Source organism: Mirounga angustirostris, unplaced genomic scaffold (assembly GCF_029215605.1).
Source record: "Mirounga angustirostris isolate CCGP_5_RB_7025 unplaced genomic scaffold, mMirAng1.0.hap1 SCAF_2, whole genome shotgun sequence".
Lineage (NCBI taxonomy): Eukaryota > Metazoa > Chordata > Mammalia > Carnivora > Phocidae > Mirounga > Mirounga angustirostris.
Window position 1 is genome coordinate 97,704,524 of NW_026991710.1, and position 14,248 is coordinate 97,718,771.

A 14,248-nucleotide genomic window follows, 5' to 3' on the forward strand; every position below is an offset into this window, starting at 1 on the left:
ACCCTGGGAAGAAATACCACACAGAACACTGTGTGGTGAGGCACTGGAACTCTCTGTCAGACTACGTTTGACCAGATGCCTACTCTCTAGAAGTAGGTGTAACTCACTTCTTTTCAGACAGTTTTCTAATGTCTGCAAAAATTACAGAATGGATAATGACATTTAATTTGGATCAACTTGCATCTTGACTTTTTCCTCAATAAAAACTGTTGTAAATGCTAGATGGGGACATAATGGTTCTAGTTCAGCCCCGTCTGCCCTTCTTCTTTGGAAAATAAACTCCTATGCCTCAAGTTGCCAGCCTTTTGACCAGAGAGAGTTTAGGACACCTGGGTTATAATTCAAGAGTATTCAATACTTTCCTGCCATTTCTAAATCATATGCAGTCTTAGTAGAATAGGGAACGTAAGTCTCTAAGGACTTTATTAAATGTTGTCCTCTTTTGTTTCTGTTTCTGGCTGTATTGCCAGAAAATTTGCTTGGCTGTGTCCCATGGGGTATGTTCATTTTTTGTTTCTCCTGAAAACATAGTTTACCTGTATTATAAATGCACAAATCTTACAGGTAATAAAGGCTCTCATAGATTTCCTGTTTTGATGGAAGTGTCCCTATGGCTCCAGTTTTGTAGCAATCCATGGAAGCCTCTATATTTGCTTTGTGGGCTCTTGGATAAGAATGTCCAAGTGGGAAGTGCTCAGCAGGCAGTTGATTATGCAGTAAAAGAGAGAGAACATGGCTTGGAGTCATCCAACTAGAGGTGCAAGTTAAGACCACAAGAGCCAATATGCCTTCCTAGGAAGAGAATGAAAAGAAAAAATCACACCCACATTTTGTTTTATGAGATGAGGGAAACTTTTTTTTAATATTCACAAATCAAATTCCAAAGGCCTTAAATGAAACTCATTACTTCTCTTCAAGCCAGCTATTATTGATCCTGCTATTCCTAATTCAGTTCTGCAATTCAAAATCATGCTGGCCACTGCCTTCCAACTTCCAGTCTCTACATTCCATCAATAATTCCTTTACAATACATTTTTATTTCCCTTAGTTTCCCACAGCCTAATTCACTGCCTTGATTTCATGTGTAAACTGTGCTGCTGGTTCCTACTTTGTTTATAGCTTCCATTTACCCCCCACACTACAGCCTATCCCACAGAATAGTGCCAAACTTTTATTCTTTTTAAAACACTGCCTTCATTTGGGCCTTCCTAACCTTGATACTTCCAATTATCTCCACACCCCTTAACTTGCTCTTCAGGTATCCAAAAACAGTTTAGATTAAATCTACCTTTCTATCTTCTGTTTTCCCGTAGCTAATACAGACTCACTCCAGCCCAAAAGTTCTAAAACAGCATTACTGTGTCCATGTCTTTGTCATTTTTTCTACCTTGAAAGACTTTCTGACCACTCTCTACCTACTCTTCTTCCCTTTATTCCTCAATATCAAGCCCATATCCTATAATTTAATGTAAAGCACCTTGGTGTATAACAGCTGAGCAGCTAACTCAGGCCTACTGTCATGTGAATTCCCATAACAGATCATCTTATAACTCCGCTAAGAATATAAAAGCCTACTACCTTTCAAGGTGTTTGTGCCCTAACCAGAGTCTCTGGGTTTCCAGTCCTAGTGCTTTGCCTGCTAGACAAATTTGGTCTTCATTCAGTAAGAAATTAAGGAAAAACCAGGACTCTCTACCCTAACCCCTGGTTGCTAAATGTGACTCTCTGGAGAAAGCCACAGCCCTCTAAGCAATTGGACTACAGATCCTGATTATCTACTTTCTGTTTCTAATGGAGGTGTCCATTGATAAAGATTCCCATTAGTCATGCTGCCAGCCTCCTAGGTGGTCTTTATTGGTGGCTTCTAGAAGCATTTGTTGACAGCGGCTCCAGGTTTAGGTCTTAGGTACAGGATATTGGCTTCAGGTCCCATTGGTCAAGACTTTTGTTGGTTAGGCTTTCTTAACCATCTCCCAGTTATTGTCAGCAAGTTTCCATAGTCTCCTCAATGTCTCAAAGTTTGAATTTGATAGTGTTATAGTCCCAGAACCAGTTCTACAGGGCAGTCCATAGCAAAGTACCAAAAAAACAAACAACAAAAAAATAAAAAACCCTCTCTCATTCCTTCTCTAACACGAGAGCTATTTCAAGGAACATGTTCAGTATCTGCAGCATTGAGCTCAGTGAGCAGGACAATGGAATATGACCCTGTCACATTCTAAGTATCTCCTCAGCCTCCTGTGGTGGCCCCAGCCTCCTAGGGCTCATGGTAGCTCTTATCCTCTCGGCTCTTATCCTTCCCAGAGTTGCAGGGTAAAGCCCTTGCACTTCCTCTTCTCAGTGTTCAAACTCAAATAATTTGAGAAATAGACAAAACTCAAATTTCTTTTCTCTCTCCATTTTGCATAGAATCAGCAAGGCAATCAAGTCCCAAAGACAGCTCTTTATGTTTCCATAGTTTTTCAAGTAAGATATTCAAACTGAATCCCAAAAGTGATTCAGAATCATCCACTTTTAAAATGTAAAACTAATCTAGCATTTGATCACATGTGGGCACTTCATTATTTAGCTTTGGGGCATTTCTCTTTATTCTGATATAAATTCTTCAAGAGTAGAAAGAATATATCTTTGTGTTCTCCCATATGGACTTACATAGAGTTGAGAATATGTATTTGTTTAAAAAAAAATGAGTAAATGCTGTGTAAAGCTTTGATTTCCAGGAAAGTGATATTTTCATGAATTGTTAGGGAATATATTTAATTCAGTTAGAATATCTTTGCACCGGGTTCTTGTTTGCCATTGATTTTGCAGAATGTGTAGTACTTTTAAACATAAACATCACCAGAGCTAATACTTGGCAATAAATTGAAGTTCTTTTAACTATTTCACCAAGATAGAATAGCTCCCAAGGATATTTGACCAATTTACAAAAATAAATAGGATATATAAAGTTTCAATTTACACAGCAATGTATGATATACTGATTGAGCTAAGAATTGTGTTTTTTGTAAGAAACTTTCAAGGACTAGATTGAAATTTATTATAATACAAAAACTAAAGAGAAAGAACTAAACTAAAGAGAAAGAAGGTTGCAAAGCATGAAAAGTCCTACATAGGTAATATTTTGAAAGCACATACTGAGCCAGATGTGCTTTAAGAATAAAGACAGAAAAAATGAAGATCAATTTACTGAGGACAATAAGCAGAAGACTTGTATATTTAAGATTCTGTAAGCTTGTAGCTCTCCAAAGTATATTCATTAATTGTCTACTACTTCAAGTATACAGTGAGAAACACAGGTCATTATGAAATCGTTATATAAAATTTAGCTAAAGATTGTACCATCCTGCACAGCACTAATTCACACTTTCTTTTATAATTGCACTGTTATTTTACCAGAAAAGCTGTAAGAATTTGAAAAACATACCCTTATCATGAATGTGTATAAGTGAAACAAATAATGGCTTTCATATACAAAGGATGAAAATAAGGTTTTTTCCTAAATGATGTTTTATTATTGTTTATGACAGTTTATAAAAATTAATAATCAAAAGCATAATCTCTTTTTAACATAAGAGAAGACACTATGGTTTGTGTCTCAAATATTTGTTCGAATTTAAAAATCTCATTTCTTTTTATTTAAACTCAATTAGCCAATTTATTTTTTTTAATATTTTATTTATTCATTTGAGAGAGAGAGAGACAGAGCGAGGTTTGTGTCTCAAATATTTGTTCGAATTTAAAAATCTCATTTCTTTTTATTTAAACTCAATTAGCCAATTTATTTTTTTTAATATTTTATTTATTCATTTGAGAGAGAGAGAGACAGAGCGAGGACAAGCAGGGGGAGAGGGAGAGGGAGAGGGAGAAGCAGACTCCCTGGGACCCTGGGATGATGACCCGAGCCGAAGGCAGATGCTTAACCATCTGAGCCACCCACCTGCCTCTCAATTAGCCAATTTATAGTACATCATTAGTCTCAGATGTAGAGATAATTTATCAGTTGCATATAACACCCCAGTGCTTATCACATCACATGCCCTTCTTAATGCCCATCACCTAGTTACCCCATCCCCCCATCCACCTCCCCTCCAGCAACCCTCAGTTTGTTTCCTGTAGTTAAGAGTCTCTCATGTTTTCTCTCCCATTCTTCCCATTCTGTTTTCCCTCCCTTCCCCTACAGTTCTCTGCCCTGTTTCTTATATTCCACATATGAGTGAAACCATACGATAACTGTCTTTCTCTGATTGACTTATTTCACTCAGCATAATACTGTCATTTCTTAAGAATCACATTAAGTTAATAATTGACTTCATTTTCTAGTGCATGTGTAGACTTTGGCAGAAAGTATTATCCTTAAAATTTTTGCCCACTAGATTACAGGGTAGACAATTCCAATATTTTTAAAGTCTCATTTTCACTTCTTTTTTATTTCTTAAGATGCTGGAACATACTATGCTTCATAGCAGCAGTACTGATTTGGAGATTTAAAATAGACAAGTGGCTAAAATAATTCAAAGTCTATCTTAGTTTTAAAATATTTCTTCAACTTTCTTCAGTATTCTTTCTTTACTGATGTCATTCTTGCATTCCCAGAGTGTGAAGGATTTTCTGGGTCTTAGTTAAGAGTTGAATAATGACACCAGCTTATGCATCAGCTTCCATGAGAAAAAAACCCCAAGTTTCAACAAATTAATGGTTGAAAGAACTTTTTCCTTACTTGTTTATTCTTCCTTCAGGTTCTTCCAAGACAAACCTGTGGGCTTTTCACTCACACAATTTTCTACAAAGAATATCCAGGAGGTCCTAAAGAGCTGGACAAGAGTATCCAAGGAGGTGAACTTTTCTTCACTGTGGTTCTCAATCCAGTAAGTACTTTGAGTTATTCTCCAAAAGAAAAAAATGATGAAAAATGACAGGGTGGCTGAAAATTACCCTGACAAAAAGGCCAGAGTTTGGGTAGTGTCAGCCAATTCAATATGAAGTTTTAGCTCCAAAACAGAAAAAAATTCAATGGAACCACATCTGGAGATGAGGGCAAACGCATTCTACAAGGAGCAGTGACATGAGGAACTTATGGAAAGCCAAGAGAGTGCTCCAGAACCTCCTTTGCATTGAAAAGTGTTCAGAATTCAGAGATTTCTTACTTTTATGGAGAACAAGATCTTTTTTAAGTTTTTATTTGAATTCCAGTTAACATAGAGCATAATGTTAGTTTCAGATGTACAATATAGTGCTTCAGCACTTCCACACAACACCTGATGCTCATCAACGATGCCCACCTCCCCTCCGGTAACCATCAGTTTGTTCTCTATAGTTAAGAGTCTGTTTCTTGGTTTGCCTCTCTCTCTTTTTTTTTTCCTTTGTTCATCTGTTTTGTTTCTTAAATTCCACATATGAGTGAAATCATATGGTATTTGTCTTTCTCTGACCGACTTATTTCACTTAGCATAATACTCTCTAGCTCCATCTACATCATTGCAAATGGCAAGACTTCATTCTTTTTATGGCTGAGTAATATTCCATTGTATAGATCTACCACCTCTTCCTTTTTTTTTTTCAATTTTATTATGTTATGTTAATCACCATACATTACATCATTAGTTTTTGATGTAGTGTTCCATGATTCATTGTTTGCGTTTAACACCCAGTGCTCCATTCAATACATGCCCTCTTTAATACCCATCACCAGGCTAACCCATCCCCCACCCCCCTCCCCTCTAGAACCCTCAGTTTTTTCTCAGAGTCCATAGTCTCTCATCATTCGTCTCCCCCTCCGATTCCCCCCCCTTCATTTTTCCCTTCCTACTTTTTTTTTTTTAACATATAATGTATTATTTGTTTCAGGGGTACAAGTCTGTGATTCAACAGTCTTACACAATTCACAGCGCTCACCATAGCACATACCCTCCCCAGTGTTTATCACCCAGCCACCCCATCCCTCCCACCCCCCACCACTCCAGCAACCCTCAGTTTGTTTCCTGAGATTAAGAATTCCTCATATCAGTGAGAACATATGATACATGTCTTTCTCTGATTGACTTATTTCCCTCAGCATAATACCCTCCAGTTCCATCCACGTTGTTGCAAATGGCAAGATTTCATTCCTTTTGATGGCTGCATAATATTCCATTGGATATATATACCATATCTTCTTTATCCATTCATCTGTTGTTGGACATCTTGGCTCCTTCCATAGTTTGGCTATTGTCTACCACCTCTTCTTTATCCATTCATCAGTCAATGGACATTTGGGCTCTTTCCATAATTTGGCTATTGTAGATAATGCTGCCATAAACATTGTGGTGCATGTATCCCTTTGAATTAGTATTTTTATATTCTTTGGGTAAATATCTAGTAGTATAATTGCTGGATCATAGGATAGTTCTATTTTTAATTTTTTAAGGAATCTCCATACTGTTTTCCAGAGTGGCTGTACCAGTTTGCATCCCATCAACAGTGCAAGTGGGTTCTCCATTCTCCACATCCTCACCAACACCTGTTGTTTCTTGTTTTGTTGATTGTAGCCATTCTGACAGGTGTGAGGTGATAGCTCATATAGTTTTGTTTTGTATTTTCCCTGATAAGTGATGATGAGCATCTCTTCATGTGTCTGTTAGCCATCTGTATGTCTTCTTTATATAAAGAATTTATAAAACTCAACACCCAAAAAATGAATAATCCAATTAAAAATGGGCAGAAGACACTAATAGACATTTTTCCAGAGAATAAGATTTTTCACCTGTAAAACTCTCCTATTCCCACTGTGGACCGGTTTTCTCATTTAGGTGACCATTAACACTATTATTCTTTTTTTCCCCTTCCTATTTAAAGTAAAGGTATAAGCAAAATGGAAGAGGAATTAGATAAGCAAATATGGTCATTTTGGATACCTTTATGTGAGATCTTGTCTTGCTAGGTCTCAGGCTGGGCAGAGCAGCCTGTTTAATTGGCTTCGGCTCTTCTTCCATCACTTCTTAATACTTGTGTGCCAGCTCCATAATGAACCTTTTGTGCAGATATCTGCCTGAGGCAAGTATTATAAAGTTGTGTAGAGAAAGACGAACTAATTGAAGTAACGTGTATAAGGAAAAGAAGGGATTTTATTTCCCTTCTGAATATCACTAACATAAAAAATAAAATTAGGTTTATTTATCAGATGTATGGGTTTGCCCCTGGCATTAGCAATATTCAAGATGAAAAAGTGTAATTTTCCAAATATGAAAAAAAGTCTATTAGCATGGAAGTTGAAGAAGATAGAAATAAGGAGAATAAATTTGAAAAGCCCCACTCTGGATCCTAATTTTACAGTTCTTACAAATAAAATTACAGGTATTTTTCATCATCTTGTATTTACTGACTATATTTATTTCTCGACTTCTATAAAATATTAGAAGTAAGGGGAACTCTTCTTTGGGAAAAATCAGCATGTGTATCCAAAAATTGAGATGATTTCAGGTAGTATGCCATTTTGCCTTTTGGAAGTTTATCAGTCTTCATACCCCAAAAATATAAATAATTCTGATTTATACATCAGAAATAATCTGATTTTTCTAACATATCTATTCTTTACAAATGGAAGCATCTTTGGAATCATCTCTTATGGCTTTCTTCTTCTCTCTCTCTCTCTCTTTCTTTTTTGTCAATTCAGCCAGTAATACACAGGTAAAAGAGTTAAACCAATACTTGATTATGAACTAAAGACTAAGTTAAAATATTCTTAATATGTTAACATTTTCACCAATAATTTTAAGACCCTTTAGTCTGTAAAGTATAAAATTCTTATATTTTATATTTCCTTTCATCATAGAGCAATAGGACTATGAACAGATAATCATCTATTTGATTCTTTTTTTGTCTTAGAGAGAGAGTGTGTGTGAGCCGGGGCCGGGGGGCCAGGTGGCAAAGGGAGAGAGGGAGAGAATCTTAAGCAGACTCCACGCCCAGCACAGTGCCCGACTCGAGGCTTGATCTCACAACCCACATCATGAGCTGAGCCAAAATCAAGAGTCGGCCACTTAACTGACTGAGCCACCCAGGTGCCCCCTATTTGATTCTTTTAACCAATAGTTGCTTTGGTGCTTAAGAAATTCCTAGTGGTATTATAATTTCAGAACTTTCTAGATATTAGTTTCACTTAACATGGAAGAAATTCAATATTAGATCATTCATATATAATAGATTTATAAGAAATGTTTTTCACTACTTCAAAACCAAATTATTTTCTTTTTTAATAATTATTTTATTTTATTTGACAAGAGAGTGCGCACATACACAGCAGGGGGGAGGGGCAGAGGGAGAGGGAGAAGCAGACTCCCCGCTGAGAAGGGAGCCCAATGAGGAGCTCGATCCCAGGACCCTGGGATCATGACCTGAGCCGAAGGCAGATGCTTAACCAACTAAGCCACCCAGGCACACACCCCCCAAATTATTTTCTTAATTAAATAAAAATCTTGTAGTGAAGCTTTTATAAGTCATGGATAGGAATTTGAGCTAAATTAGCTGAGCAAATGCTTTAAATGTTTAGCAAATCTTGCTACTTTTCAGGCCTTTACAGATAATATTTGGCAATTTTGTTTGTCTTGATGAGAAGATCCACAGGGAATAAAGGGGAGAAAAAAAACTTTTCCAGAAAACTTGTGCTTTCCCGATTCAGAAAACTTTCAGTAGACAATTACTTTCAGATAAATGCTGGAATTCAAAATTGACAAATTCTTGTCAGATACCATAAGATAGGGAAGGAATCCAAATTAATTTCATCTGCCACGCCAACTCCAATTTTTGGAAGCAAGTGTAGTCACCTGGAGATTTCTGGTTGAGAAGTCCACTTCTAAGACTCAGCCCAAGTCTCACCCAAGGGAAAACTGCTATCATTAGTTAGTGATGTTGCCTTGGGAGAAGAGTGAGGAGGAGTGACCTGTTTCCCATGAATTCTCCATCCCAAAATTACATGTTTGGGTAAAGCTTGTGTTAAAATTAAGAGAGGTCCAGGTGCAGTGAAGCATGCTACTAATTTGGCAGATGGCTCTCTTTTTTAGGTCAGAATGAGAATGAGAAAAACCTTGATGGAATCAAAGTAGATATTAGCTGCAGGAAAGATATGAAATTTAAGTATAGTGGATTTGAATGATAGCCATTATAAGCTTAAGTAATACCCCAGTCCTTGATTAGAAGTACCATTTTCTGAGAATGCTGATGAGTTTTCCAACATACAAAAAGGTATATGTGTATTGGAAACATACCTATATCTCTTAAATATATTCAAATATATTTCAATACTTGAGTTGAAAATGAAAATATAAACAGGACTTCAAGTAATGTATTTTAAAAGTTTCCTGCCCATATGTCAACATAATATCAAGGTGCTACAGTAAGTTTGGGGTGAGAGGTAGCTGCAACAGAGTACCTCTCAGAGTTAAATTAGAATAGATCACAGCAAAGATAACTAGAATAACACTCTAGTTTGAAATGTTCTACTGTTACCAAAGCATTTTTTTTACTAAAGAAAAAAGTGCCGACCAAATAAATTTAATGCAGATAAAAATATATTAGCACTGTCTAAGAGAGAGAAAACCTCAGCCTTCTCCATATGATATTTCCAATATCACAGGCCTAGACCCCTCTGATGTGGGTTGGACACAGAGATTTTGGTTAATATATTGACTTTGAAGTTTAGGTACAGTTGGGAGGTGGGCCCACCAGGCTATCTGATCCTAGGACCATGAAGAAATTAAGAATTCTTTTCTTTTTTGTGTGCGTCTGTTTCTAAACTCACCCAGTGACTTCTTGATTATAGTTCACTTTCCTATATGAAAAGAATATGTTGATCATAAGAACTTATACTCACTAGAACAGTAATTTGCAGTGCAATTTTATAGATCTTTGAATTGGTGAATACTTCCCATGTAACCTGCCTACCAGGAGAAGATCCCCTCTAATTGTACATATTCTAATATTTAAGTTCCTCCATAATTTACAATTTCCCATTTTAAACTAATAAATGGCTTTCTGTTCTTATTTATTAATTTAATGGTCTTTGCTAATTTCATTCTACCACTAAGAATTGGGAGCTCTCTGTGTACATACAAGCACAAAATTTCTATACAAACATATCATATACGCAGACACAAATATTCCTGATCAATTCATGGTGCTACACCCTTTAAAAATGAGTTTACTTACTTTATATACCTATAAGATACCATATAGAAGGATATTAAAAACTGAAACTTAGGAAGATGACAAAAAATATTCGTTGACAATGACTACACTGCCCTCAACAAATAGAAGCCTATAAATCTATGACAGATATAGTTATACAAAAGGAACTAGTAAGAGTATACTGTCCATTGTAACATGAATTTCCAGTTCCACCTATCTTTAAGAAGATACAAAAATACCTAACTAGTGTGACAAATGGGATAGTTCTGGATTAGACGTGGTTGTTCTTGTGGGAGCCGTATTACCTTGTATGGCTCTGAAAAAAGATACCACCTTTCTGCTCCAGTGTTCTTATTTCTAATTACAAATTGTTCTGAGTCTTTGCTTATGTTCTTATTCAATAAACAGCTGCTAGGTATTGAGTTATTAACAATTGATGTCTGTGGGACACTTGGCCTCCCTTTAACATACTTGATAATAAAGTCAGTGCTTGCTTCACTTATTAAGCCAAAAGAGTCATGAGATTCATGCTCTTACCACATTGCGTGGAATGCATATGGAGCAAAACCCTGACGGCATAGCAAAATTACACTTCCTTCATCAAACTGTTAAACGTCCCATACAAACAGCAGATAATCCCTATATGCCCATATTTTATTAAATACTTTTTGTCTCTGTGTTTCTCAATTTGACATAGCATCCATCCACTATACCCTCTATATCCTCCTACCCAAATCCCTAAAAGCTAAATCTACATTGTGTTTATCTAATTAAAGAAAAATCATAAGCATGGATGCAAAAAGAATGAGTATCTTAACTGGGAATAACACATTTGAATGGATTACAATGAAAGTAAAACAAAGTTCACACAAGATAGCTGTATATACAAAATTTAACCAAAATTAACCCACCAAAAAAATATTTTTAAAACTATAATTTAGGTTTATGTGTCTTTATCTATAAAACTCATCTTTTTTTCCCAATGGGAAATTTTGTTTCTTTCCTTTCTTATTTACTAATCTTGCAAAAAATTGTAAGGGTAACAGAAAACCCATTATTAAAAATTAAGTAAGTGATAATAACAACTTTGGATAGTTGAAAAATGATTCCTGAACAGGCCTAATAATGAGTATTACCTGAGACACCTGATTTAAAAAAAAAAAATCCAAACTTTAATGCATCAGAATCTCCAGGAAACAGTTTGGGGGACCTGAATACTTACCATGAGCTTTAGTTGATTCTTATGGTCAGGCAGATTTGGGAAATACTACAAAGGAAGAAAATGGAGAAATAATGTTGGTAATCAAAGATTACCAAAAACTGCTACAGAAATCATGGACCTAAGATCAAGGTATCAGAATTGAAAATGAACTCAAATCTGCAGTAGGATTTAAAAAGCAATGAGAATAAATGTTTTTCTTAGGGACCAGAGAACCCTAACTTGAACTGGAGTTTAAAGTAGAGGTAACTACTGTTTATCTTTTAAAGCTTAGCTTAGAGATCACCTTCCTCAGGAAACTTCCTCTACTCTGGCCCCGCCTTGTGTTCCCATAGCATCCTCTGCAGACTCTCTCGAAGTACTTATTACCTTACACTGTACTTGTGGGTTTGCTATGAGTCTGTTTGCTTCTTGTGGTAGAGAATGTGTCCTTCATCTCCAAAACCATTCCCATGTTTAAACATGAGGCCTCGTACCTAATTTGTATTTAACATATATTAAGAAAGAGAAATGGACTTTTCCAATGACCTGATACAAAAAAAGGACAATGAATCTAAAAGGAAAGGAAATCTGGGTGCTGGTAAGATAGTTCTCCAATCAAAAGCGTAAGTAGAACCTATTTCATGAGTTGGCTGTGACTGAATCACGCACTATTATATGTAATGGTCTCTTCTTTACAGAGACTTGTTTTTGTTGAGTTCCTCTGGTTATGAGGATGAGAGACTCACTCAGGTTACCTCAAGTAATGGGTGTGCTGTCTGCAGAAAGCTGAACAATCAGGGCCCATGGGATCTGAAGGGTTCTTCTGAGTCTAAGGCAGTTCTAGGGTCCAAAAAATTAGAATTACTAATCTTGATCTTGCCTTCATACTTTAATATGAACACACAAATGCTTTTCCTTTGTCTGAATGTCTCTTCTACTACAGACTATATAGTCCTTCTCTGCTAGTGCTGCTTGTTTTTTGCTTCCACTAAGAAAAAAAATTCTTCATAAATAAATGAACTTAATTGACCAAAAAAGTGGGTATAGGGTACTGGTAAAGCAAATTATGTTTCCCCATAGTAGAATATATTCAGCTGTTAAAAACATTATTTATGTTATATTATTTATGACCTATCAGGGATAGAATTAATATTTACTCAGTTCTAGTTGTTCTCTATCTGTAAGTCTCATATGTCACCTAACACCTACCTCACCACATGATTATTTGAGTTCACATCTTTTTTTCTATATAAGGAAACATTCTTGCGGGAATGATCTATATGTGTGTTTCATTTTTGTGCTCCTACTGTGTCTAGGTCAGTCTCTTGAATATAATAAGAGGTCACTAATTTTTTTTAAATGATTGACTTAATGCATAAATAGTTATGTCTTAGGAGCATCACTTGACTCATGGTATATCCAAATATGAATAATAACAAGACTGGTTTTAATAAAACTACATTCTGGAAGATTCTCTACTTGCAAGTAAGTGAAATTCATGATCCAGGAAATTTTTAACTGACCCTTAATGGTGGTAGGTTTTCACAAGTGATGATGAATTAGCCTGACATGGAACAGTGGACAATTAAAGCTGAAAAGAGCCACAAAGTTTATCTATTCAATTACTAATTTTAGGCTCAAGATCATTCCTGTAGTATTCTGTTGAGAACCTTGATTTTCTTTTTTTTTCCAGTAGCATGGGCATTTTATATATATAAATATAAATATATATATATAAATATATATATTTAGGAGGGGTTTTTTTTACTTACTATTAAATATGCATTTTTTTAATTTTCATTTTTTATTATGTTCAGTTAGCCACTGTATAGTACATCATTAGTTTTTGATGTAGCTGGGTTTATACACAACTAATGAATCATTGAACACTACATTGAGAACCCTGATTTTCTTGACTCTGAGCTCAGTGGTTCTACCAACATGCTGCTTCTGCATTCTTGGTTAAATTGGCTTTAATGTGATGCATATTACTCTCAATGTGACTCAGTTACCTGGTACCGAAAAAATGTGTGAATGGTTTAAAATTTCCAGCCATTTTCTAGGAAAAAGGAACCCATCTCCTTGTTGAGTAACAAACAAACAAACAAACAAGTGCTTTGGGGAGCTGAGTTCAAGATGTTGGCATGGCAAGATCCTGAACTCATCTCCTCCCATGGACATGACAAATCTGCAACTACATATAGAATAATTCCTTCTGAAAGGGACCTAAAAATAGAATGAACAGAGCCTCAACAACAGAGGATAAAAGTGTAGCATCAAGAGGGTAAACAGAAGCAGAGACATGGGTTCTTGAGGGAAACAAACACACCCCAGCCACAGCAAGTCACAATCAAGAGGGATATGAAAGGTGCAGAACTTTTCCCTGAGGAGTGACAGATCAAAGCTCCAAATCAGGCATTCCAACCCTTAGATCCTGCACAGGAAAAACAAGCCCCCCAAACAAAAGGCTTTGAAAATCAATGGAATTATGTTCAAGAAAATTACAAAACCGTGGAGAATGGAAAACCTGCTCTTAAAAGGCTTGTGAGCAAACTTACTTGACCCAGAAACCAGCCCAAAACACCCAATTTGTAAAGCACATAGATGGTAGATAAAGGAGACCCATTTACAAACCTTAAAGCATCCACCGGAAAGGCAGGACAGCAGGGACTCTTCTCAGGGACTAAGACATTTCTCCAAAGAAGACATACAGGCACAGGCCAACAGGCACATGGAAAGATGCTACTAATATTAGAGAAATGCAAATCAAAATCAAAACCACAGTAAGATATCACCTAACCCCTGTTAGAATATCTGTTATCAAATGGACAAGAAATAACACATGTCAGAAAAGATGCAGAGAAAAGGGAACCCTATGTACTGTTG

The 14,248-nt window shown here is 36.1% G+C and overlaps 1 protein-coding gene and 1 long non-coding RNA gene across 6 annotated transcripts in view; one reads left to right on the forward strand and one right to left on the reverse strand.

Moving 5' to 3' along the window:
- LOC123848297 (uncharacterized) overlaps nucleotides 1-14,248 on the reverse strand; it is an 844,895-nt gene that overhangs the window by 727,850 nt on the left and 102,797 nt on the right. The window contains exon 4 of one of the 3 annotated variants that reach the window (XR_010409502.1): nucleotides 11,384-11,428. The exons of the other annotated variants lie outside the window; for them this stretch is intronic. This is a non-coding gene — a long non-coding RNA (uncharacterized LOC123848297). The remainder of the gene's footprint in view (nucleotides 1-11,383; nucleotides 11,429-14,248) is intronic. 3 annotated transcript variants of the gene reach the window in all.
- The window catches only part of LOC123848295 (bifunctional heparan sulfate N-deacetylase/N-sulfotransferase 3), a 176,962-nt gene that overhangs the window by 85,029 nt on the left and 77,685 nt on the right, over nucleotides 1-14,248 (forward strand). For all 3 annotated transcript variants that reach the window (XM_045880526.3, XM_045880528.3, XM_045880527.2), the window contains one exon: nucleotides 4,740-4,868. In XM_045880526.3, coding sequence (XP_045736482.1) covers nucleotides 4,740-4,868 — 129 coding nt within the window. The remainder of the gene's footprint in view (nucleotides 1-4,739; nucleotides 4,869-14,248) is intronic.